General features: G+C 41.2%; 1 protein-coding gene across 3 annotated transcripts in view; it reads right to left on the reverse strand.

The window, feature by feature from the left end:
- Positions 1-14,428: 14,428 nt before the first annotated feature.
- The window catches only part of LOC127568437 (fasciculation and elongation protein zeta-2-like), a 120,203-nt gene continuing 107,420 nt past the window's right edge, over positions 14,429-27,211 (reverse strand). For 2 of the 3 annotated variants that reach the window (XM_052012166.1, XM_052012164.1), the window contains 2 exons: positions 22,837-22,902; positions 14,429-16,565 (listed from right to left, as the gene is read on the reverse strand). In XM_052012166.1, coding sequence (XP_051868126.1) covers positions 16,549-16,565; positions 22,837-22,902 — 83 coding nt within the window. In that variant the 3' untranslated portion in view covers positions 14,429-16,548. Of the gene's footprint in view, positions 16,566-20,178; positions 20,207-22,836; positions 22,903-27,211 lie in introns of all 3 variants that reach the window. The other variant, XM_052012165.1, reaches the window with a different exon arrangement.

The following is a 27,211-nucleotide window of genomic DNA, read 5'->3' on the forward strand; positions in this document are numbered from 1 at the left end:
GCGGCACTTGGAGTACCATGTACAGTTTTGGTCACCTTGTTATAGGAAAGACGTAGTTAAACTGGAAAGAGTGCAGAAAAGATTTATGAGGATGTTGCCAGGACTAGAGGGCCTGAGTTCGATGTTGGCCAGGCTAGGTCTTCCTTGGAATGTAGGAGAATGAGGGGCAACCTTACAGAAATGTTTAAAATTACGAGAGGCATAAATAAGGTGGATGGTGACAGTCCTTTCCCCAGGGTAGGGGACTCCCAAAACTCGGGGGCATAGACTTAGGGTGAAGGAGAAAAGATTTAAAAAGGACCTCAGGGGCAACTTTTTCAGGCAGAGGGTGGTGAGTATATGGAACAAGCTGCCAGAGGAAGTGGTTGAGGCGGGTACAACCGTATCATTTAAGGAGCACTTGGGTAGGTACATGCAGGGACAGGGCTTAGAGGGATATGGGCTGAACACAGGAAGTTGGGATTAGCTGGGTGGGCACTGTGGCTAGCATAGACTGATTGGGCTGAAGGGCCTGTATCTGTGCTGTACTGTTCTATGACTCTATAACCAAGTAAGCCAGCCCAATACCCACGTGCACTGAGACATTAGGAGACTCTAGCTAACGCTGAATCAGCAAACTGTTAACAAGCTCCTTTTAACATTCATAAGTGGGCACATGATCATTTCTGGGGGAAAAAATATCATGGTTAAAAAGAACTCGTATCTTGTCTGTGCTGGACACCTGCCAATTCTCTTGGTTGGCTTAACCATTTTCAAGCAGGTGTTATTAACATGACTTGGGAAAGAGCAAAGGTTTACTCTGGCTTTTCAGCTGCACTTCAGCAAGACAAAGAAATAACTGCAGGCATTACTTGTTCAGACCCTGCAGGCACAACTGCACTAGTGCTCTGAAGTTGATGTGAACATTAGATTATTACATATTTTAATACACAATTAATTCCTTTGTTATTTAACAAATGCAATTTCTCTGTCTCTCAGAAAGTCTGCATTTATTAAATGAAAGAAATTAATTTTCTCTTAATTATTTTCATTCCCTAACAGATATAATGCAATATAAAGGTGGCATCTATGAAAGGGGAGAGATCTTATGTTTATATTAGTTTCTTTCATGACTTCCGGACACCCCGAGTGCTCAGTTGGGTTCTTCAAATATTCGGTGACTGCAGCTACGTAGGAGATACAGCAGTCAAATCGCACCCTAACAACAGTGTGACAAACAATCAACCTTAGTGTCTTCAGCTAGGGCAAAATATTGGAAAAGCATTTATTAAGACTTTCAACAGAAGTGCAGATGCACCTGACTCACGTGAAGTAATAGAATTCCAGCTCTTTCTCTGACATTTTGTCCAAGTCAATCTTTCCGAGATGCTGCTTCAACTCCTCCTCAAGGTGACTGGAAAGGCAAATGTGATAAAATGTTAGCATTGCAATAACACCAGAGAGGGGACGTGAACTCAGTAACTTCTTATCCATTTGCAGATCCCCTGTCCAGCTGGCATGTTACTGTTAGATTTTGTTTCAATCGTTCCATCAGATAATCTGGCCTGTTGGACAGTATCCACTCATATTAGGAAGTGACTGTAGAACAGAGGCTATAAAACTGAGGCAAGAGTTGTGAGGTCATGGACCGTATCCAGATTATGGAAGAGGAGGTGCTGGCTATCTTCAAGCAAATGAAGGTGGATATATCCCCTGATGTCCCGTTGGACCTTGTGGGAGGCTAGCACAGAAATTGCAGGGGCCTTAGCAAAGATATTTAAAATGTCCTTAGCCACGGGTGAGATGCCGGAGGACTGGAGGGTAGCTAATGTTGTTCCGTTGTTCAAGAAAAACTCTAAGAATAAACTGGGAAATTATAGGCCGGTGAGCCTGACGTCAGTCGTGGATAAATTATTGAAAGGTATTCTAAGGGGCGGGATATATAAGTATTTGGATAGACAGGGACTGGTTAGGGATAGTCAACATGGCTTTGTGTGTGGTAGGTCATGTCTAACCAATCTTTTTCGAGGAGATTACCAAGAAGGTCGATGAGTTAAAGGCGGTGGACGTTGTCTACATGGACTTTAGCAAAGCCTTTGACGAAGTCCCACATGGGAGGCTGCTCCAGAAGGTTAAGTCACTTGGCATTCAGGATGAAGGAGCCATTGGATTCAACATTGCTTAGCGGGAGAAGCCAGAGAGTGGTAGTAGATGGTTGTCTCTCTGACTGGAGGCCTGTGACTAGCAGTGTGCCGCAGGGATCGGTGCTGGGTCCGTTGTTGTTTATCATCTATATTAATGATTTAGATGATAATGTGGTAAACTGGATCAGCAAATATGCAGATGACACCAAGATTGGGCGTGTAATGGACAGCGAGGAAGGCTATCAAAGCTTGCAGTGTGATCTTGACCAGCTAGGAAAATGGGCTGAAAAATGGCAGATGGAATTTAATGCAGACAAGTGTGAGGTGTCGCACTTTGGGAGGACAAACCAGGGTAAGACTTACACAGTGATTGGTAGGGCTCTGAGATGTGCAGTAGAACTAGGGGGCCTGGGAATACAGATCCATGATTCCTTGAAAGTGGCGTTACAGGTAGATAGGGTCGTAAAGAGAGCTTATGGCACTTTGGCCTTCATAAATCAGGGCATTGAGTACAGGAGTTGGGATGTTGAAGTTGTACAGGACATTGGTGAGGCTGAAATTAGAGTATTGTGTGCAGTTCTGGTCACCTACCTACAGAAAGATGTCAATAAGCTTGAAAGAGTGCAGAGAAAATTTACAAGGCTGTTGCTGGGACTTAAGGATCTGAATTATAGGGAAAGGTTGAATAGGTTAGGACTTTATTCCCTGGAGCGCAGGAGAATGAGAGGAGATCATAGAGGTATACAAAATTATGAGGGGTATAGATAGGGTGAATCCATGCAGGCTTTTTCCCCCTCAGGCTGGGTGAAACTAGAACTAGAGGACGTAGACTTAGGGTGAAAGGTGAAATATTTAAGGACAATCTAAGGGGGAACTTCTTCACTCAGAGGGTGGTGTGAGTGTGAAATGAGCTGCCAGCGGAAGTAGTAGATGTGGGTTCAGTTGTAACTTTTAAGAAAAGTTTGGATAGGTGCATGGATGGAAGGGGTTTGGAGGGATGTGGTCCGGGTGCAGGTAGATGGGACTAGACAGAAGATCAGGTTGGCATGGACTAGATGGGCTGAAGGGCCTGTTTCTGTGCTGTAGTGCTCTATAACTCTAAGTTTGACAATTAATCTCTCAACAGTGCAGAAGATCCCACAGACCCCACGTTCCTCCTCTGTCACTCCCACCTGTATGAGCTATAGTGGATGGGAGGTACATAACTGGACTTGTATTCAAAAGCCTGGACTATTAATTCAGAGACATGAGTTCAAATGGCAATCAAGGAATTTAAATTGAAAAAATTAAATTCGTAAAAAGCCACGAATTCACTAACGTCCATTTCCATACTATATTTATTTTTGTAATGTATAGATCTTTATGTGTTTGCACTGTACTGCTGCCGCAAAGCAACAAATTTCTCATCATATGTCAGTGATAATTCTGATTCTGGTAAGATTCTGGTTCTGGTAAAAAAATCTGCCATTCCAATCTGTATGAGATCACAGGCCCACCAAAGTGGTTGATTTTTCTGACCTCAGGGTTGCTGTGGTAAACCATTCGATTCAGGACCCAGTCACCTTAGGGATAGATAATAAAAGCTGAACTTGTCAGCGAGGAAGTAATCCATGAACAAACAAGAAAAAAATAATTAGGATCATTGGATAATCTACCCTGTCAAGCTCTGTAAGAATTTTGCATGTTTCAACTTCTCATTCTTCTAAACTCTGGACATAAGAGGCCCCGACTGATAAATTTCTCCAGTAGCGCAATCCCTCATCTCAGGAATCAATCATCACACTCCCTCTATCACAACTATACCCTTCCATCGGAAGAGCGACCAGACCTGTGTATGAAAGTTGGGCTTCACAGGCCTGGCAAGTTCATGGCGAGCAGCAGACTGAAACGTTTCGAAGGAACTGTCTGCCCCTGTAGATTTAGTTTTGACTGGTGCTTGAATTGCCTCCTGGACTGATTTCAATTTAACTCAGCTTGAAATGATTCAGAGAAGTTGTAAAATCTGCACAGTCAGACCACACAAGCATATTAAATCAAAATGAATTTAATTTGCTTGTGTGGCCTGACAACACAGATTTTATAACTTCTCTGAAGCATTTCGAGTAACATCACAACTAGCAACTGGTAAGCTAAGTGTTTAATAATCAGAGGAAATAAACTGCTTGTATCATGTCAGAGTTTACAACCAACTTACTGATTGGACTACCTACAAGTGAAGGAGCAGTTTCCTATCAAACCATTAATCATCTTCCTTCCATCCTAAGGCCAGAGTAGTCACATCTCTACAAATGACTACCCTCCTTTACACATCACCTTCTCATGCTGGGCTGCAACTGTGGAGGGAAACGGACAGTCGACGTTTCTGGTCTGCACGGAAACATAGAGGGAAGAGAGTCAATATAAAAAGGTGAAGGGGTGGAGCAAGAGCTGGCAGGTGATGGGTGGATCCAGGTGAGGTGGGTGACAGGTAGATGGGGGAGGGGAGAGTAGAAACAGCAACAGAAGCTGGGAAGTGATAGGTAGAGGCGACACTGGGCTGATGTTGATGGAATCTGATAGGAAAGGAAGGCAGAGCATGTAATCACAGTCGCTACTTGTGCTCTCCCCTCCCCATCTGCCCATCACCTCTCAAGTACTCCTCGCATCTCCTCAATACTCCTTGTGAGGTTGACCCTCACCACATGATGGTTGGATTCACATACAGTCATATTACAAACATTGTCGAGCTATACATGTTGACATAGAGCTGACTACCAGTTCTATACTGAAAAGTCTGACTCCAGACTCTGCACAGATCAGTGTGCCAGGTTTGGAGATGACTCTTCCACCCTCCGTGAAATTTTAAGCAGATTTGCAGGGACTGCTCACCCCCAAGAACCTCCTTGTATGTGCCCATCAGTGTTTGCCTGTAGGCTGCCCTTACCAAGTTCTCTGGAGTGCCATGGCCTCCAGGCACAAGCACAACCCTTCTCCTCTGTTCCGTTTCAAGTCCACTCATGCATGATGACTCAACATGGAAAGACCCGGCTTCTAAGTTAACTTCTGCCACACACACAGTGCCGGTACCTGAGCTGGGCTGAGGGTGTTGGACTGTCATTTTCATCACTGATCTCTCCCTCAGCTGCCACTGCTAAGACAACTTGAAGCTCTTGGTTATTGAATCAAGAGGGTTTGGCCATTGTTTGGGAGAGGAGAAATTTAAGAGACAGATCCTAATGCTGTCCACATCCTATACGTTATCAGAGATTTTGGAATGAGGAGCAGCGGGATTTGAAGATTCTAGGAGGTGAAGCAGAGTTAATGTTTCAGGTTAGGATGCTTCGTCAGAACTTCAACCTGACATGTTAACTCTGACCTGCTGAATGCGTCCAGAATTTTTTTTGTTTTTGTAGTTCAGATTTCCAGTGTCTGCAGTTTGATTTTCTATTTAGATACTCTAGTTAGACCACACTTAGAGTACTGTGTTCAGTTCTGGTCGCCACATTATAGGAAGGATGTGGAGGTGTTGGAGAGGGTGCAGAGGAGATTTACCAGGATGCTGCCTGGATTAGAGTGTATGGAATATGAGGAGAGGCTTAAGGTGCTAGGGCTTTATTCACTGGAAAGGAGGAGGATGAGAGGAGACATGATAGAGGTATATAAAATATTGAGAGGAATAGATAGAGTACACAGTCAGCACCTCCTTTCCAGGGCACCAATGCTCAAGACAAGAGGTCATGGCTTTAAGGTTATGGGTGGGAGGTTCAGGGGAGATGTCAGAGGGAGGTTTTTCACCCAGAGAGTGGTCGGTGCATGGAATGCACTGCCTGGGGTGGTGGTGGAGGCAGATACATTGAACAGGTTCAAGAGCTTGTTGGATAGGCATATGGAGGAATGTGAGATAGAGGGATATGCGGGAGGAAAGGGTTAGATAGTGTGAGGGTGGTTTGATGGACGGCACAATATGGTGGGCTTAAGGGCCTGTTTTTTGCTGTATGGTTCTATGGTATACCCCCTCCCCACTCAGTATCACAGCCCCTGAGCAGAGTCTCCAAGTGGTCCCAGAGCAGCGGTTAGCGTAATGCTATTATAGTGCCAGCGACCTGACCCGGGTTCAATTCCAGCCGCTGTCTGTGAGGAGTTTGTACGTTCTCCCCGTGTCTGCGTTGATTTCTTCCGAATGCTCTGGTTTCCTCCCACATTCCAAAGACATACGGGTTAGGAAGTTGTGGGCATGCTATGTTGGCGCCGGAAGCGTGGCGACACTTGTGGGCTGCCCCCAGAACACTCTACGCAAAAAGATGCATTTCACTGTGTGTTTTGATGTACATGTGACCAATAAAGATATCTTAATATATCTCTGAAATTATGTCCCCTGACAACACAGTAATTGCAAGACAGCTGCTAGGAAAAACAAATCACTGAGTAACACTGGGGGAAATAAACTGCTTGCACCTATCACTTTGCAACGAACTTACTGGTGATTTGTGATGATGCTTCTGTTGTGAAAGGCATCCTTCAGAATTCCTTCCTTGAGAACAATAGGCTGAGGAGGATCCATAGACCTGAATAATGGGACAAAACTGAAGAAAAGCAGGCAGAGAATTCCATACAGGCACAGCATCTTTGACCCACTCGTTTGTCGTTGGCTCGTTCTATTGTATCGCTCCCCTACAGATGGCAACTCCCACAGCACCTTTATCTGTGCTGACATTGAACTGCAACTTTTTCCACTTGTAGTTCAGCCAAGTTGCTAGTTAATAGATCCAGAATGTGTCCTTCACTTCAGTGTGACAAACTTTTCAGCTTCCTCTGACTGCAAAAATGTAACCAATTGAGTCATAACAGCTTTTCCCCTTAAGAGGCAAACAGCCCCATATTATGCTTACTGATCTAGAAAAAAAAAATTCTTAATACTTGAATATTTCAGGATAATTGTCAAAGGTAATTGTAATTCAGGGTAATTGTCAAAACTAGAGGTTCTTTATATTTACTCCATTTAAAATTTTCTGCTGATTGGAATTATACTTAGAATCATCTAACTTTGTTATTTAAAGTATCAAGTTCCTAACTTCCCAAATTATTTTATTAAATCCCTGCTCTGATCTATCATTTGGTTAGATCAACAATTTAAGATCAGTCTTCAGCCAGAATCTGTGCTGGGTTGATTTATCTTGGCCTGGGAGATAGTGATGGCTACAAATGGATTCAATACCTAGGAAGTCTCAGGGTTTTGTCCCAGGGTTTCTATTCCTGATAATCTATCATCCAGCATTTCACAGTGGAAAGGCAATGGGCAGAGTGCTTTCCACTGTGAAATGCTGGGATACAAGGTTAGGCACGACGTGATACCATCCCACTCTCTGGACAGGTAACATGCGAGTGTTTAATTGCTCTCATTTGTTAAGAATAGCTCTAAATAAGGAGTGTGAGGGCATCCGGCACCAGTTCTCCCCACGGTGCATGCAGACTTCTCTCCCCACAGCACTCCAGTTGTGGATTCTGCCTCTGTCTTCCACCTCCACATACTTTTCCCCTCCCCTGGGAGGATGCAATGAGAAAGCAAACCCATCCAAAACAGAAGTAACGTTCAAATCCCAGCTCAGGCAAACAATGAAGCCAAACAGATAAGAAGCGGAGTCCCTTGTGGGTGGATGGTCACAGCATCAATTACCTTCCTCCCTTCTCACACACACCCACCACCACCATCTCACTCGTGGATCGGAAGGGATGTTCATCAGTGTTTTAGGTTAAGGGGTGTCAGTGAGGCAACAGTCTGCAACCCTTCTGCTTGATCACTGATCAATTAGAGACCGCAGCAGTTCCAAAAAGCACCTCAGAACCACCTTCTCGGGGCAACAAAGTGGGGTAAATGATGCCAATGGTAAGATTCCATAGAACTCTAATCCTGCTCTTTGTGAAATTGAATCATTAAAATAAATACATAAGTAAGATTAATTTGCAAAGCAAAAGAGGTTGCGAAGATGTATCATTTGTGAATAAACAATTAGTATGAGTATTAGCTGAGGCAGCACCCACTGAATTAGAGCCTGCTATCCCCGGGAAGAGTGGAAGTGAATTTAAGCACTGTGATCAATCTTCTACCAATGTTGAACGCTCGCGGGTTCTGGTGTACAGCTTTAAAGCACAGATAAATCAGGGAATATTGTACACAGTACTTTACCCCTGGCTGGGGAGTTCAGACAGAGGCTCTCCTCTTCCTTAAAGAATATTAAATCACTGATCACATGATGCAATTTGGCTCAAATTTTTAAACTCAATTTTAATTTTTTTAATCTAAATAGGATCTTACAGCACAGAAACAGGCTGTTCAGCCCTACGTGTCCGTGCTTACTATCAAGTACCTAGCTATATTAATCCCATTTACCAGTAAGTGCTCCATAGCCCTCCATGTCTTAGCACTCTGAGAGTACCTGCTTTCATCACCTACTCAGACAGTGTGTCCCAGTTTTCAATCACTCTCTGAGAGCAAAAAATTCAGATCCCCTCTAAACCTCTTACCCCTTACCCTAAACCTATGCTCTCTGGTTATGGATACCTCAGCTATGGGGAAAAGCTTTCTGTCATCTACCCTGTCTATGACCTTCATAATTTCGTATACCTCTATCAGCCTCCTCCACTCCAAAGAAAACAAACCCAGTTTATCTGTCACTCCTCATAATTTAAATGTTCCACCACAGGCGTCATCTTCATCAATCTCCTCTGCACCCTCTCCAGTGCATTCTCATCCTTTCCATAATGTAGCACCAGAACTGCACACAATACTCCAGATATGGCCTAATCAAAGCTGTATAGATGTGCATGTTCTTTTATTCTATGCCCTGGCTAATGAAGGCAAGCATCATGTATACCTTCCTCACCTTATCTATCTTGCTGCCATGTTTAGAGATCTAGGCACTTGTACACCATCACTACCTGTGGCCCTGCAATTTATAACGTACGTCCTACTCTTATTAAACCTACCAAAATATATCTCATGCTTATCAGAATTAAATTCCATCTGCTATTTCTCTGCCTAATTTATCAGCTGATCTACATCATTCTGTAGCCGAAGACCATCCTCCTCACTATCAATGCCACTACCAATTTTCATGTCATCTGCAACTAGATATTTCTGGATTTTACAATTAGAAATAAACTTAAGGACTGTAATAGGCTATTATTATTTCCCAAATGTTAAATGATGTTTGCATGACTTATTAATAAATTGAACTATGATTTAGCTGTTCTCGAACCATCGTTTCCCACAGTCCATAGCTGGAAAAATGCAAGCTGCTGACCCCAGCAATCTGACCATTCCAATTCACTGCAGAGCTCCTCTTGTACTCATGGTACACCAGAATGCTCCCAGGTCTACACTGAAATAATTGATTGTTGCTGGGGCTACAATATTGTCATCTGGCTCCCCTGTATCCTTCAGCCTTACTTGGTCTAACTTATACGTGACACCAGACAGACCAGTGTAGTTGACTTCTAATTGACCTCTGAAATGGAAGTCAATTCAAGGACAATTAGTGATGGACAATAAATGCCAGCTTTGTCACTGAGAACCGCATCCCACAAACAAATAAATAATATAAAGCATGATTGAATGTTTTTGGGACAAATTGGTAGGAACTTTGGCTAATCAAATTAGCACAATGCAAAACAATACAAATAGAGATGTCATTTTACAAAGTTAACACGTTATTTGCAATGGAGAAAATAATTAAATTTGAACATGCTAATATTCAAAACAGCAAATTTCATACAGGGGAGAATTTATTTCCTCATGATACATAACCGTTATTTTCACTACTGTCTGCTTTATCTGATAGATACAAGTCAAATATATACAAATACACTCAACAAATTTTTCCAGTTTTTCTTCTCAATTACACTTGATGTACATTTGTTAGATACAGTCTCTTTCTACCTCTCTACTTCTTTAAAACCTTATGCAAAATCTGTTGATCTTGTCTCTCATCATCTTCCTGAACCTCATCCTCTTCATGCTGATGCTTTGGGATATTGGGCTACATGCAAACTGCTGTTCAACACAACTTCCAGTCCTTTCATTTCTTCTTCCAACTCTCGAAGAAGTGCCTCTTGTTGGGATCCATGTAATAGTGGGTAATTAAGGGCTGGAGGTTGTCCGGTACCTATCTCCGAATAAAACCAGGTCATTCCTAGTCCTTTTTGTTCAGAAATTAGTAATGAAGCATTCCCAAATTAAAATAGGAAAATGGGTTGCAGTGACCCTGGCGTAGACAACTAAAAGATAGCTGACTGAACATTAGAAATAGAAATAGGAGTAGGCTATCTAGCTCTTCAAGCTTGTTTCACCATTTATCAAGATTCTACTACCTCAACACCACTTTCCTGCTCAATCCTAGATCACTTAATAGCCAGTAATCTATCAGTCTCGGTCTAGAATAAACTCATTGTCTGAACCTCCACAGCCCCCTGGGGTGTAGAATTCACTATCCTGTGATGTGAAAGAAATTTCACATCACAGCCCTAATTCAATGATTGAATGAACTAACTCTGGTCAACAACCTTGAAGCAGGATACCCTGAGGCCCTCTTCATTATTGCAGGTGACTTCAACCAGGCCAACCTAAAGAGTGTGTTACCAAAGTACTACCAGCACGTCTCATGTCCCACCAGGGGCCCTAACACCCTTGACCATTGCTATACATACATCAAAGATGCCTTCCGAGCCACCCCTCGCCCTCACTTTGGTAAATCAGACTACCAGGCTGTGCTCCCCCTCCCTGCATACAAACAGAAACTGAAACGGGAGGATCCATTACCGAAAGTCGTGCAGTGCTGGTCTGAGGAAATAGATGAGCTTCTACACGAATGCTTTGAGTCAGTGGACTGGTCCAAGTTCAAAGACTCAGCTGCCAGCCTTGATAAGTATGTCACCACAGTCACGGACTTTATCAGCAAATGTGTTGAGGACTGTGTACCAAAGAGGACAATATGGGTGGTCCCAAACTGGAAACATGGATGAACTGGGAGATCCACTCCTTACTGAAGTCGAGGACTGCAGCTTTCAAATCAGCTGACCCTGACCTTTACAAGAAATCGAGATACGACCTCTGTAAAGCTATCAGAGATGCCAAGATACAATATCAGAGTCCCAGACCAGCCATCAGTTGTAGCAGGGTTTACATGCCATAACAGACTACAAAACGAAGTTGGGCAGCATGGTCAACAACAGCGTATCCCTTCCTGATGAGCTTAACACATTCTATGCACGTTTTGAACAGAAGGGGAGTGGGTTGTCACTACCCACCCCCAACAGCCTTCAATGCACTTGAACCCGTGGTCACCGTCGAGGACGCAAGATCAGTCTTCCGGAGAGTGTATCTAAGGAAAGTATCTGGCCCGAATGGTGTCCCTGGCCGTGTGCTCAGATATTGTGCTGATCAGCTGGTGGGGTTATTTGCAGACATATTTAACCTCTCCCTGCTTCAATCTGAGGTTTTAAGAAAACCACTATCATCCCAGTACCTAAGAAAAACGAGGTAACATGCCTTAATGACTACCGACCAGTGGCTCTGACATCCACCATCATGAAGTGCTTCGAGAGGCTGGTCATGGCACACATTAACTCCAGCCTCCCAGACAATCTTGACCCACTGCAATTCACCCATTGCTGAAATGGGTCTACAGTGGCCATCTCCCTGGCCCTACACTCATCTCTGGAGCATCTGGACAGTAAAGACACCTACATTAGACTATTGTTTATTGACTACAGCTCCACCTTCAATACTATAATTCCAAGCAAACTCATCACCAAACTCTGAGACCTGGGACTCAACACCTCCCTCTGCAACTGGATCCTTGACTTTCTGACCAACAGATGTGACCAACAGTGAGGATAGGCAGCAACACCTCCAGCATGATTATTCTCAACACTGGTGCCCCACAAGGCTGCGTCCTCAGCCCTCTGCTCTACTCCCTATATACTCATGACTGTGTGGCCAGATTCTGCTCTAACTCCATCTACAAGTTTGCAGATGGTACCACTGTAGTGGGCTGTATCTCAAATAACAATGAGTCAGAGTACAGGAAGGAGATAAAGAGCTAGTGACATGGTGTCATGACAACAACCTTTCCCTCAATGTTAGCAAAAGAGCTGGTCATTGACTTCAGGAAAGGGGGCGGTATACATACACCTGTCTACATCAATGGTGCTGAGGTCCAGAGGGTTGAGAGCTTCAAGTTCCTTCGAGTGAACACCACCAGTAACCTGTCCTGGTTCAACCACATAGATGTCATGGCCAAGAAAGCTCACCAGGGCCTCTACTTCCTCAGGAGGCTGAAGAAACTTGGCATGTCCCCTTTGACACTCACCAACTTTTATCGATGCACCATAGAAGGCATCCTATCTGGATGCATCATGGCTTGGTATGGCAACTGCTCTGCCTGGGACCATAAGAAACTGCAGAGAGTTGTGGACAAAGCCCAGCACATAATGGAAACCAGCCTCCCCTCCGTGGACTCTGTCTATACCTCTCACTGCCTTGGTGAAGCAGCCAGCATAATCAAAGTCCCCACCAACCCGGGTCATTCTCTCTTCTCCCCTCTCCCTTCAGGCAGAAGATATAGGAGCCTGAGGGAACATACCACCACACTCAAGGGCAGCTTTTATCCCACTGTGATCAGAGTATTGAACAATTCCCTTGTATAATGAGATAGACTCTTGACCTCACAATCTACCTTGTTTTACCTTGCACTTTATTGTCTACCTGCAATGGACTTCCTTGTAGCTGTGACACTTTACTCTGTATTGTTATTGTTTTTACCCTGTACTACCTCAATGCACTGTGTAATGCATACTGTTTGTACAGATCAATTCAAGACAAGTGTTTCACTGTAGCTCAGTACGAGTGACAATAATAAACCAATACCAATAATTGGTTTACCTCTTATCCTAAAATAACGACCCCTGGTTCTAGACTCGTCAACCAGAGGAAACATCCTCCCTGCATCCAGCCTGTCGGGCTGTTAGAGTTTCGTAATTTTCAATGCACCTTATCTTCTCACTCTTCTAAACTCCAGAAGATGCACTCTCAGTCTGATCTCTCCTCATGCCAAACCCACCAGTCCTGGAACCAGTCTAATGAATCTTTGCTGCACTCCCTCTGTGACAAGTGTATCCTTTTTTTTGGTAAGACTGCCAAAGTTGTATTGGTATTGGTTTATTATTGTCAATTGTACCAAGGTACAGTGAAAAACTTGTCTTGCACACCATTCATACAGATCAATTCATTACACAGTGCACTGAGGTAGTACAGGGTAAAAACAGTAACAGAATACAGAGCAACACAATACTTCACGTGTGGTCTCACTAAACACCCTGTATAATTGCAGTAAGACAGCTTCACTCTTGTACTCACATTCAGGAGTGTTTAAGATGAATACAACATCAGATAAACCATTTGTGTTTTACATTAACATTAACCATTAACATAACTCTTGTGTCTCTATTTGTCAGCTGGTTGGGTTTCATTCTTGAACATGCTGCTGTAAATTTATGGATATGTCCTTTGTTCACTACCTTACTGCAAGAAATGGTACGTGTGACAATAATAAAGCAATTTGCCAATTTACCATTTCTTGTAGTGGGGTGGTGAACAAAGGACATATCCCTAAACCTAAAGCAGCATGTTCCAGAATGAAATCCAACTGGCTGACAAATAGAGACTGCAGATGCTGGAATCTGAAGCAACAAACTGAATACTGGAGGAACTCAGTGGGTCAGGCAGAATCTGTGGAGGGAAATGGTCAGTCAATGTCGACTGTCTATTTCCCTCCACAGGGGCTGCTTGATCTGATGAGTTCCTCTAGTATTCTGTTTGATGGCTGAGAAATGTCCTGTTAGGGAGAGAAATCTGTTCTCCTTGCTCAGATAGGCTTACTGCCAGGTCCCACAGTAAGGTGGTTAACTTTCCACTGTCCTCTGAAATCGCCTGGCAATTAGGGAAGGGCAATAAATCCCAGCTTTGTCAAAACTGCATGAACAGATGAAAACTTCACCCAAAGTGTACAAGAAATCTGGGTTTCTCTCCAAACTCTGTATATGGGAATCAATTTAAGAATTTCAAAGCAGGTTAATAGAGAGGGTGTAAAAAGATTATGAAAACTAGGCATGTAAAGAGTGGAAATACTGATCAGCCATGATTTACCTGATCTGGCTTGAGGATCAGAATAGCCTCCTGTTGTTCCTGGCTTCATTCTGCATCAGGGAAGTTTCTCACCACCTGTATTAATAAAACACGCTAGAATACGCATACTGTTCACACCACAAAATGTGTAAATCAAGTTTATTTGTTCTCAAAATGTTCCATTATGAAATAAAATTACTGCCACAAACTTTACAAGCTGTCAAAGATATAGGATAAACAAATTAAGACTACCACCACTTTAAAAGACCAATATGCTACATTAAAACTTAGAAAAAAAATTCTCATGTCACAGATAGTCATTTCCTAACTAGTAAAACCATACCACGTTACAGGAGTATTACAACAACACATGTGTACACACAGGCATGCTTGGTTCAACAGAGTCTGCAGATACTGTTAGAAGGCGATATGTTTCAGCGTACTTCCAAAAATTGCTCATGCAACCATAATAATGTGGCATTGCCAGTTCTGACTCCTGTGCTTTGTGCCATGTCCATGTCCCTCCATTCTGTAAATTTCATGTGATAGTAGTACAATGAGGCTTTGCTCTCCACGCAGCAGCTAATTCATTGGAGCTATCAGCCAAGTTCGTAAGCAACTGTACCAAAACTGTGTTCTCATTTCAAAACTGCTGCATGCATTGGAGTTCAATGTAGTGTGGACTGGTTCCTGGTCATTTTTAGGGATTTTTGTTACTGTTTTTGTTGATAATCTTGGCATTAGAAGACATAAGGGACAAATGAGACAAGTTAAAATAAAGTTTGCACTTTAAAATAATCCCTGTTGTATCTCAAATGAAATTACAATACATACTTAGTTTACAAACATGATTAGCATGCTGCCTTTGATTTACATATAGGCTAAGCACATACACAATAATATTCTCCTATGTCCACCATTAAGAAATATATAATTTAACAAGACTGCTAATAATGAATCTATTAACATTCATTGCACATGATTAGCATAAATCAGTATAGTACATTAAATTAATCGAGACACAGAATGAGTACAAAACATTCTACAATATAGCCCATTAAACAGAACCCTGCTCACTGGGCCCAGTTGAGACCTAGTAGTATCCTGATGTAGTCAATATAATTTTGCAAATTCAGCTGACTTCCTTTTCTCGGAGTAAATGTGACCTTAATGCAGCATATCAATACTCAATTCTATTTAAGACTCAGTCTTGCCTCTTCAGCTTTCAGTTAACACTCATTGGAGTAGTCATGTTCTTTCCTCAAATAAAAATTATCTTTCAAAAAGATCTTTCCCCACAAAATGTTATAGAGGCCAGCATTTTTTTCCCCATTAGAAAATAACTTTAGTGTAAGTGAATTTTGAAAGGAGGGGACAGGGAGACCAGTCTATTTCATTTTATGCAGACCAATACCAGTACTTCTTTAATAAACATCGGTATTTCTCAATCTAACTGAAGTTGTGAGATGGAAAAGGCAAATTTGTTGGCAGACTAACTCCTCCATTATTACCAACAAGTGCCTCACTGTTAAATCTAAATGCTATGGGAGAATATCCAGAAACAGATCACACAAATTTACAGAATTTAATTTATAATCAAGTGCAACACTATGATTTACATTTTCAAACCTTGCACTCATTTAACACCCCAAAAAGTGAGCATTGTATTAAAGGAGCCATGTTCTCAGGGGATGCCTTAGTGGTGCAGTTAAACCATCTGTTCCCTTTTTGAAAATTAGCATAATTGAAATAAATAATAAAAGTACAGGTTTGCTGCTTTATGGATTGGTTAAAATTCTTGAACCTATTTACATCCACTGTTTCTTGAACAGTTTCATTAATGATAAAAAGTTAACCTCTGGAATCTGCACATTGTAAAAATAGATATTACACTGCTAATACAATACTCATCATTAAAAGTGTACAGGCTTTCTTTTGTTCTATGCTCTAATAAAAACAGCAGCTGGGCTTGCACTGGGGCATAGTGCTAATACTTGAACCTGCAGTTAGCTTGCCTAACACTGTTTGTTAAATGGGTAAAGAGGTTTGGTGGGGTGGGAATGTGGAAATCTTCACTACTATCTTCACTGATAAAACTACTCTCCATTGACAAGTTAGATTAAATGAAGAAAAGCTAAGCAAAATGTTCAAGAAGGGAAATTAGTTCAATAGGACCTCTGGGTAAAAAAAAAGTGTTTCCTTCTTCACAGGAGCTAGCAGAATATGGTCTTGAAGCCTGTCTGATGTGAAGACAGGGTGCTGGCTTTAAGTTGGGCAGAGCACTGCAAAAATAAAAAAAACATATTAATAACATTTTTGTAAAAACAGAAAACTATAAAGCAATGATTCAACTTGAAAAAGAAATGATGCTCCAAACAAAGTCAAGTGGAGAAGGTGCACATACACTGGAAAAAGGCTAAAGGAAGTGGGAAACATTTTCAGGCATTCTGTTTGTATTGTTCATTTAAAAGATGAACCTTTCTGATCAGCAAGGTACACACTGAGCACAGTCCCCTTGTTCAACATTCCTGCGTTATTCTGGGCAGGTGCAAATCGATTTTTGGTAAATGGGTAGTGCATGCATAAAAACAGCACAGAGAAGAACACAATATGAAAATATTAAAGCTCATAATGAATTTCATAATCCATCAGTAGCTGCAAAAACCATTTCATCAAGTCATTCAAGTGAAATTAATGGAAAAAAAACTCAGGTGAAGTACACAGGGACTTTGCATTAGGTGATGGTGCCAGAAAATTATGCTGTCTCCGAATTTTAAAGTTAACTGTACAGTTGGTGAATGTGCATGTTTTCTTGATTCAATAGAACTCTAAATGGAGGAAGCTAATTGATGATTGATTTCTAAATACATTTAATAACTTAATTTATTTAGTCTACATAAGTAGACCCTCATTATGTTGTTGGCAAAGTAGATGGGTTTGAGGATACATATATGAGGTTAAGATGCCTGGAGCCCCAAGTATTTGTCCTTCTCTTCATGCCATAAAGCTCTTGACTTCCAGCTGGTGTGTGGTGTGTGAGAATGACTGCTGTTCCTAGAGGGTATTTTATTAAACTGATGCACATCCTCGAACACAAAGGGAATGTTTTGATCCTGCCTTGACTGGAGGGAGCACATTTTTTGAGAAATTATGACGAGTTATACAATACACAGAAAAGCCAGTGCTTAATGTTCTACAAAGGACTACTATCACCACTCTTCAGCCAATATCAGCAGCTTCTTCCATTCCTTTTTCTCTTACCCAGATCCTGTGCACTACAGTGTCAATTTATTTGAATTCAAAACCTTTTGATATAATGCCAACATCCCATTTACCTTTTTAGTCACTATGCCTTTGCACTATTTTTAGTGTACATGGACAGCTCAACTTTCCAATTAGTCTTTTTTTTGATCCAAAGTTGATGATCTAACATTTCCCTATAAAGAACTTGATTTTTTACTGCTTTTCCCACTCATTTACATTGGAACTTTCTGCTTCCATTGACACAACTTACTAGTCTCTTGATCATGAAATCCATCTTAGATACTTTGCTTCTTAAACACTTAAGAGCTCATAGTATTGGAAAAGTTTATGAGCATGGATTGATAACAGAAGGCAGAGTTGGAATGAATGTGTCTTTTTTAGGCTGGAAGAATGTAGCTAACGGAATGCCCCAAGGATCACTTCTTTGCCCTCAGTTTTTTACTATTTATATTAAAGACCTGGAGGAGGGAGCAGAGTGTAAGGTACCCAAGTTTGCCAATGACACTAACATTGTCTCAGCAACAAGATATAGATAGAATTAGTGAGTGGGTGAAAGCTTGGCAAATGGAGTTTAACGTGGGAATGCATGAGGCTATGCACTTCGCTAAGAGAAATCTAAAGGTAGATTATTACCTAAATGGAGAGAAATTTCAAGTACAGAGGGATCTAGGTGTTTACATGCATGAATCATGAGAAGTTAGCAAGCAGGTGCAGCAAGGAATTAGGAAGGCAAATGGCATATTGGCCTTTACTGAAAGGGTTTGGAGTTTATAAACAGGGAAGTTTATTACAATGAAAGGTCCCAGATCTGAAATGTTAACTGTTCCCCTTTCCACAGATGCTGCCTGACCTGCTGAGTGTTTCCAGCATTTTTGTAAATTTTTATTTCAGGTGCCCAGCATCTGCAGTTTGTTGATTTTCATTGTTACAGTTGTACAGGGCATTGGTGAGGTCACACCTGGAATACTGTGCAGATTTGGTTCCATTATTTAAGAAAGCATATTCGAGCATTGGAGGTAATCTAAAAGAAATTCAGTTGGCTAATTTATAGGACAAGAGCATTGTCTTATCACAAGCAGTTAATGAAGTTAGATCTTTATTCTTTGGACTTTAGAAGAATGAGGGAGATCTTATTGAAACATACAAAACCCTAAGGTGGCTTGACAGGGGAGATGTTGAGATACTTCCACTAGGTGAGAAGTCTCGGACATGGGGACATGGACAAAACTGAACTGCATTGGAATTTTTTCTTGCAGAGGGTAGTGAATCTCTGGAATTCTCTACCCAGAGAGATGCTGTGGCTAGATCATTTGAAGTATTTAAAGAGGAGATTGATACACTCTTGAAAGATCGAGGAATTGATGGCAATAAGAGAGGAGTTGACACCTGGGAAGATCAGCCATGCTTTGTATTGAATGGTAGGGAAAGCTTGAGAAGCCAGAAGGCCTACTGCTGATCCAGTTTTCTTGTGTTCTTGTACAGGGAACGTGGTCAGGATGTGGAGAGCAACACCTAAAGAAGCACGTCCATTATTAATGTACTAGTGAAAGAGAAGGTTTTAAAAATCTTGTACTGTTTATCTCAACAGCTATTTTCTTTCCAGTGGGAAGGAATCCCATCCCAGAAAAAATCTGTGAGTAAGAGTGTTTATGGAAATAGATTGTGGTGCTCTTATTTAAATGTCTGCAATCATAAACTTAAAGGAATCATCCCTTCCATTACTAATCCCCACCCAACCATCCCTTGAAGACCTAAAGCTAGAACACTTCAAAATAGGAAACAGATCATACAAGCAAATGTCCTTTGTAGAAAAGCATATTTCCTTGAATGTACAAATATATTTGAGACCGTAAAATTAAAGAAGTGCAGATCCTTAAAATGCCATACTTGTGTTAATACCTAAATCAGAATCATGAAACTATTTAGATACTAGCCTTTATGATTTACATTTGGCTGTACTTTCTCTAATAAACTGCTCTTAAACATCATTAGGAATTTCCAATTATTACTGCAGATTTTATCAAATCAGCAGGTATGTTTTCTTGAAAATGACAAAACTCTTTTCACAAAGGATGAGGGGGATTCTCACAGCTCTCACTGATTGTATTCCTAGTTTAGCTTTGAAGTTTAGTCAACTGATTCTCATTCTGTACCAGTCAAACATCAATGATGATATTCACAGAGAACATGCTTCTGCTTCCTATCCACACAAGAGCCCACGCATGCAGGAGAAAGGGGGGAATATATTTTATGTGGAGAAAAGAAAATCAGGTGATCAATAACATACACGTGTTTACAGAATGAAATAAACATCTTTCCATCAGCAGTGTTTCGATTAAATGAATCTGTTAGAAAACCAAAATAAAAAGTATGATACATGTTATATGTAACAAATGGATTGGTTAAAAGGCAGCTACTTAGACTTTAGGGTTCTGGTGAGGAAACAAACATGCATGAACCCCTTTATTAAACCAACCACCATGTAATCACCCACGATTCCAGAAGTAAGTGAACCTTTTGCACCATGTTAAGAGTCCACGATACTAATTGCTATGAACTGGACAAATATACAAAGTACTGATTACAACAAATACCCCATTCCCCTCTGCGCTGCAGGTAGTATACACAAACCTCAGTCAATCCAGCCTTTATACGAATGCTAGCACAACAAAAAAGCAAAACAAAGTCAGAGGAAAGGAAAGAAAACAAATTTAATATAAATAAAAATCAAAAAGTAACATAAAGAGAAAACCTGAAGAGAATTCAATGAGAAAATAACTTTTGCAAAATCCACTGCTATTAAATTGGTTCAGGTGAACTGAACCAATTTTATCAGCGTCATACATTGTCTTTCCGTTTATAAATGATTCCCTACCAGGATAAAGGGTCCCGATCCTAAGTCAGAAAGAAAGGGAAAGCTTGGCCCTCAATGTTCCACACTGGCACAAAGTCGCTGCTAATCAATAGGAAGTCTATGTGCATAGAGTGGAATAAATCTAGAATTTCCTCAAATGGATCTCTCGTCTCTCTACTGGCATACCACCTAATTGCTGAATTGACCTGGGCAGCTGGAGAGTCCAATATGCTGAAAACACTAATATGCAAATTGTCACCACATTGGATTAGCCCTGTATTAACTTTAATTGTGTAATTGCTTCACATACTGAAAGCCTTTGCAATCCTCTATACCAAGTACGAGGATTTAATATTTAAAAGGAACTTGGACAGATACATAGAGAGGAAAGGTTTAAAGGGATGTGGGCAAATGGGACTAGCTTAGATGGGATTCTCAGTTGGCATGTACCAGTTGGGCCAAAGGGTCTGTTTCCATGCAGTATGGCTTTAAGACTCTATGACCAAGATTTAATATTTTAATTATTAAGTCATACAACATGTAACACTTGGTTTCATTTTTGCAACTCATAGACTTCCAGCAGTTCCTTGATGGAATCTGTTCTTGGTCTGAGGAAAGGCTGGACCTTGTGAGAAGATGTCCCTACTTAGAGAAGGGCTTCTATCTGATGACTGTGAACACTGGTCAGAGACCTTGAAGCCAGTCACCATTACCTGTGTCCTGCCTTCACTTTTGGATGTAGGTTGCTGTGGAAGAAAGGCCAGGTTTAAGCAGAAAACTTGAACCTCCAGAAACTCAGGCAGCTTCAGGTCAGGCCAGAGAGTGGGTGTATTTTGCTTGACTTGTGGCTCCATAGAATGTAAGTGGCCCTAAATTTTAGAAACTTCTGATGGAATTTTCATGAAATACCCACCTCGATTCTATGGGCACCGCAGTTCCTCATTTATTTGATTAGGAATTCTCTATTACACATTATATCCCTAACAACCATCACCCTAGCCCCCAAACTTGGGGTACAAATCTCTGGATATGTAATCAGTAACATGTCACCCAATCAGACAGCAGTATAGAACTGGTCGGGTACTAAATTACTCATTTCCAAATATTCACAGCAATGAGAGTGGAATAAACTCTCTTTGTCTATATGATACAATTAACAATAGAGTGCATTTATCTTCCTGTTTTGCTCTTCTATTTCTGTTATTTTCCTTTGTTATGTTCACTGACAAACATTTCAGATTCAGAATCAGCCTGCAATAAAGTACCTGAAGATGAATTTACTGTAGTAAATTTGCTGGCAGTCAAGTCGACACTACAATCAAGAGTATTTTTTTGTTGTAGGATTTTTAGGGAATCAAGGTTGCCTAGCAACATGCTATATTGTTTCCATAATGTATGTGGAATACAAGGATAAGATTTGTGTCTGAAGCACTGTCATCAGCATGGATATTCTGCAAATGAAACACTTCCAAAGTGATCTATCAGAATACTTAAGCAGTCTTACATTGGAGTGGAGCCACTAGCACTAGGGATTCATAGCTTGGAATGGACGTAGTCCAATTCACTTTTGTAATGTACATTCATGGCAACACAGAATTCAGCCCAGCTTGCTTGCTTACTTTTGGGAATGGCCGCAGGGAGAAATGAGAGAAAGAACCTGCATTAGTTACTCTCCTTGGGATGTCCCATAGTGCTTTTCAGGTAAAGAGTCATTTCTGGATTGCAGATATTTTCTGCAAAATGGGAAGAAATATTTGTTTTGCCTCATGAAATATATATTTTAAGACAAAGATATTTAGGATGAAATTTGTTCTCAGCAGTGCTAGAAAAAGAAACATCTTTCCACTATGAAAATATTTTACTGCAGCCATTCAAACTGCTAAGTTACATTACTATTCCAGAAGAAAATTATGAACAGTTTAATGCTGTGGAATAACCTTGGCTACATCTATTTGAAACTGACAGGGAATGAGGAGACGTTTATCACTAAAGCTGAAATCCACTTCTACATGTGACACACAGGATCCTATAACATGTTAGTTGTTGGTTTGGTCAATGGTGTTTCTGCAGAGAATCATCAAATCCTCACTCTGGAAACCCTGAGAAACAGAAGCTACCCCAGGCCGCCAAAGTTAAGAAAGATTCAGAAACCTCTATAAGTTCAACCTGCAATTAGAAGTGTATGCAAGCAGTCTGAGCGATAATAGAAGTGCTCAGATCTTACTAACAAACAGGGATATCAATATGGGTAAGCACTGCATAAAACTGGTTTCCAATAACCACATTTCAATCATAAGTTCAGCTGAAGTAAATTAGAAGACATTGAAATAACATTTCATACTTGAGCAAGACAATATAAAGCTATAGATAATTACAGATCAGCACCTGTCATTCAGACCCATCAGTGAATGATGCAGAAGGAAATTTGCACTTACCTTTAAGAATGTAATCTGTCAACAAGGTTGGCACTCTTTCACTATCTTCCTTCATTGCCTGGAGGACTGAAAGAGAATGCCAATTAGATTTTCAAATCAAGATTTTCTTAATTCAGGAAATAGTTTTACAGTGAAGCATGGAACTGAAATCAACTGCAGTATTTACAAAAAAACAGAAGAGGAAAATCAAACCCTCAGCAATCATAACTATGAAGTAAAAGCAGCTGCAGAAATTATTCAAATTAAATGGACATAAATGAACAAATGATTAATTTTGTACTTGGGAAAACTATCCCTAACTTACTAAGCTATCAGTAGGCTTAAACTCAGCATCTAAATATTAGTCTATTTTTGAAGACTGAAGGTTGAAGAGATGGAGTATAAATTCATTTTGGATGGCTTTGCAAACCTTAAGGTAATAAATTGACAATTATTTTGCACTCATTTTCATTTCTTCATATTCCAAAGGGAAAACAAAATCAAGAGTAAAAAGAAGGCTCATGATTTTCCACTGGAATCTCCAGTGTTTAAACCCAAGGGAAAAGTACAGTGGTTTCTATTTACACACTTCAGTGATAATAATTGATGCCCAAGAAGATAGAGGAAATTACATTAAAAAAAAAGCTCACCAGTGCCTCTAGTTCGTCAGGAGGCTAAAGAAATTTGGCATGTCCCCTGTGACGCTCACCAACTTTTATCGATGCACCATAGGAAGCATTCTATCTGGATGCATCATGGCTCTGGAAGTATGCACATACTTCTTCTATCCCATGGTGATAAGACTATTGAATAGTTCCCTTATACGATGAGATGGACTCTTGACCTCACAATCTACCTTGTTATGACCTTGCATATGGCAACTGCTCTGCCCAGGACTGCAAGAAACTGCAGAGAGTTGTTGACACAGCCCAGCATGTTATGGAAACCAGCCTCCCCTCCATGGACTCTGTCTATAGCTCTCACTGCCTTGGTGAAGCAGCCAGCATAATCAAAGACCCCACCCACCCAGGTCATTTTCTCTTCTCTCCTCTCCCATCAGACAGAAGACACAGGAGCCTGAGGGCACATACTTCTTCTATCCCATTGTTATAAGACTATTGAATGGTTTCCTTATACAATGAGATGGACTCTTGACCTCACAATCTACCTTGCTATGACCTTGCACCTTATTGTCCACCTGCAATGCACTTCCCTGTAGCTGTGACACTTTACTCTGTACTGTTATTGTTTTTACCTGTACTACATCAATGCACTCTGTACTACCTCAATACACTCCGTAATGAATTGATCTGTACGAACAGTATGCAAGACAAGTTTTTCATTGTACCTTGGTACAAGTGACAATAATAAACCAATACCAATACATTAACTGTGCTAGTGAGTATAGGAACAAGCAAATAGGTTAGAAGAATGTGTGGCTAAAGGGATGATGCAGGAGGGAGGGCTTTAAACTTCTAGATCACTAGGACTGTTTCTGGGGAAGGGGGATCCTGTCCAAAATGGATGGGTTGCACCTGAACCAAAATGGGTGAAATATTGTTGAGGAGAGCCTTGTTAGTGCTGTTGGAGAGGGTTTAAACCAATTTGACAGGGGAATGGGGCACAGAATAGATGTACAGTTGAGGTGGAGGGGTAGGAAGTTACAGCCAAACATTGAAGAAGAAGTAAGGCAGTCCAGCAGGCAGAGATCTGATAAGGAATATGGGAGTAATGCAAAGCTAAATTGCTTCTATTTTAATGCAAGAAGTCTGACTAGTAAGGCAGATGAACTTAAGACTGTTGATCAGCACTTGGGAATGTGATTTTGTTGCTATCACAGAGACATGGACGAAAGTAGGACAGGACTGGCAACTCAACATTTTGTGGTGTGGAAGTGTCAGGTGTGCTGGGGGTGGGTGGGCGAGTATAGAGGAGGTGGCATTGCAATATTGATTAAAGAGTCTGTTATGGTGATGAGGTAAAGATGGAAGATATCCTGGAAGCTTCTTCAAATAAAGCCAAAAGGGTAGAGCTTCGGAACAAAAAGGGGTGATCAATTTACTGGATGTATACTATATGCTTCCTAATGGTAAGCAGGAGATAGAGAGCAGATATATGAGGACAAATCACAGACAGATGAAAGAGTTATAGTAGCAGGGACTTCAGGTTCCCCAACACTTACTGGGTTCACTATAGTGTGAAAGGTGCAGACGGGATGGAATTTTTCAAGTGCATTCACAAGAGCATTTTGAGGCAGTACGTAGAAAGCCCGACTATAGAAGGGGAAATATGGGACCTAATCTTAGGAAATTCAGCTGAGCAAGTGGTTGAAGTATCAGTGAGAGACCATTTTGAAGCAGGTCTTGCAGGTACGTCTACACCTGACAAGTGGGAGTCATTCAAAAGTGAAATAATGAGGGTTTAAGGCTAGAGTGTTCCCATAAGGGTGAAGGGTAAAGACAACAAGTCCAAAGAACCCTGGATGACAAGAGAAAGAGGGTTGGATAAAGAGAGAAACAAAACATATGGCAAGAATAGAGAACAGAAAGCAGGGGAGGCCCTTCAGGAGAACAGAAAGTGTAGGGGAGTACTTAAAAAAAAATTAGGAGGGCAAAGAAGGAGCATAAAATATCACCAGCAGACATGATCAAGGAAAATTTCAAAGCATTACGTACATTACGGGCAAGAGAGTAACCATGGAAAGAGTTTAGACATCATGGAGGACAGCAAATATGGTACTCTTATTCAAGAAGGGCAGCAGGGATAAGGCAGGTAATTACAAGCTAGTGAATCTAAGGCCAGTGATTGATGAATTCTTAGGGACAGGATTATTCAACACTGGGAAGGCAGGGATTAATCAAAGATAAATCAGTGAGGGAAGATCCTGTCTGACCAACTTGATTGAATTTCAAATGCATTGATGAGGTCAATGTGGTCTACATAGACTTTAGTGAGGTCCCACCTGGGAAACTGATCCAAAAGATTAAAGCCTATAGGATCCAAGTTGGAAAATGGGATCCAAAATTGGCTTGGTTATTGGAGTCAAGATGTTGATGGTGAAGGGTGTTTATGAGTGGAAGCCTGTGACTAGTGGCTTACCATAGGAAATCTGTGTTGGCACCCCTACTGTTCGTTATATAGATTAACAATCTGGATATGAGTAGGCGCCCGAATGGGAATTAGGAAGGCAAAGAGGGGTCTCAAGTAATCACCAGCAGATAAGATTGAGGTAAATCTGAAGGCGTCTTATAAATATATTAAGGGTAAAAGAATAACCAGGGAGAAAGTAGGGCCCATGTGGAGCCAGAGTTATAGGTGAGGTCCTGAATGAATACTTTTAATTGGTATTCACAAAGGAAACAGACTTTGTAGTTGGAGAATTCAGTGAAGGGGTAGCTCATAGTCTGGTGCAGTTCTCCATAAATAAAGAGTTACTTGATGCCTTGGCAGGCTTAAAAATGAATAAAACCCCAGGATCGGATGGGACATATCCCATGCTGTTGTGGGAGGCAAGGGAGGAGATTGCTGGGGCTCTGGCTGAGATTTTTAAATCTTCACTGGACACGTTAGGTACCAAATGACTGCAGGACAGCAAGTGTCATCTCCCTTTTCAACGAAGGCAGCAGGGAAAAGCCTGGTAACTATAAACCTGTAAGCCTAACATCAGTGGTAGGGAAGATACTAAGGGAGAGGATTAATGATCAGATGGAAAGGCTGGGACTAATCAGAGACAGACAACATGGCTTTGCCAAAGGCAGATCCTGTCTGACCAATTTGATTAAGTCCATGCAAGAGGTAACAAAATGTAATGATGAGGATAGGGCTGTATGGACTCTAATAAAGCCTTTGTCAAGGTCTCGCATGGGAGAATGGTCCAAAAGGTTTGGGCCCATGGGATCCAGGGCAAGTTGGCAAACTGGATCCAAAATTGGATTGCCAATAGGAGACAGAGGGTGACGGTAGACGGTGGTTTTTGTGATTGGATGGCTATGACTGCTGGTGTCACACAAGGATCAGTGTTGGGACTCTTGCTGTTTGTAATATAGGTGAATGACTTGGAAATGGATGTGAGAGGCAAGATCAGTAAGTTCAGAGATGACAGTACGATTGGCAGAGTTCTTGATACTGTGGAAGATGGTCTTGGCTGCAGATAAGATATTGATAGATTGGCGAAATGGGCTGAAAAATGGCAGATGGAGTTTAATCCAGACAAATGTGATGCATTTTGGAAGCAGTAATAAGGTTAAGACATATACCACCAGGTCTTAGGGATTACTGAGGAACAGAGAGACCTTGAAGTTGAAGCCTTAACATTCTGAAAAGTATGAGAATTTAATCTCGGTAAGTGTGAGGTGATGCATTTTGGCAGCACTGACAAGCTACACGATGAATAATG

Source organism: Pristis pectinata, chromosome 3 (genome assembly GCF_009764475.1).
Source record: "Pristis pectinata isolate sPriPec2 chromosome 3, sPriPec2.1.pri, whole genome shotgun sequence".
NCBI classification, from domain to species: domain Eukaryota; kingdom Metazoa; phylum Chordata; class Chondrichthyes; order Rhinopristiformes; family Pristidae; genus Pristis; species Pristis pectinata.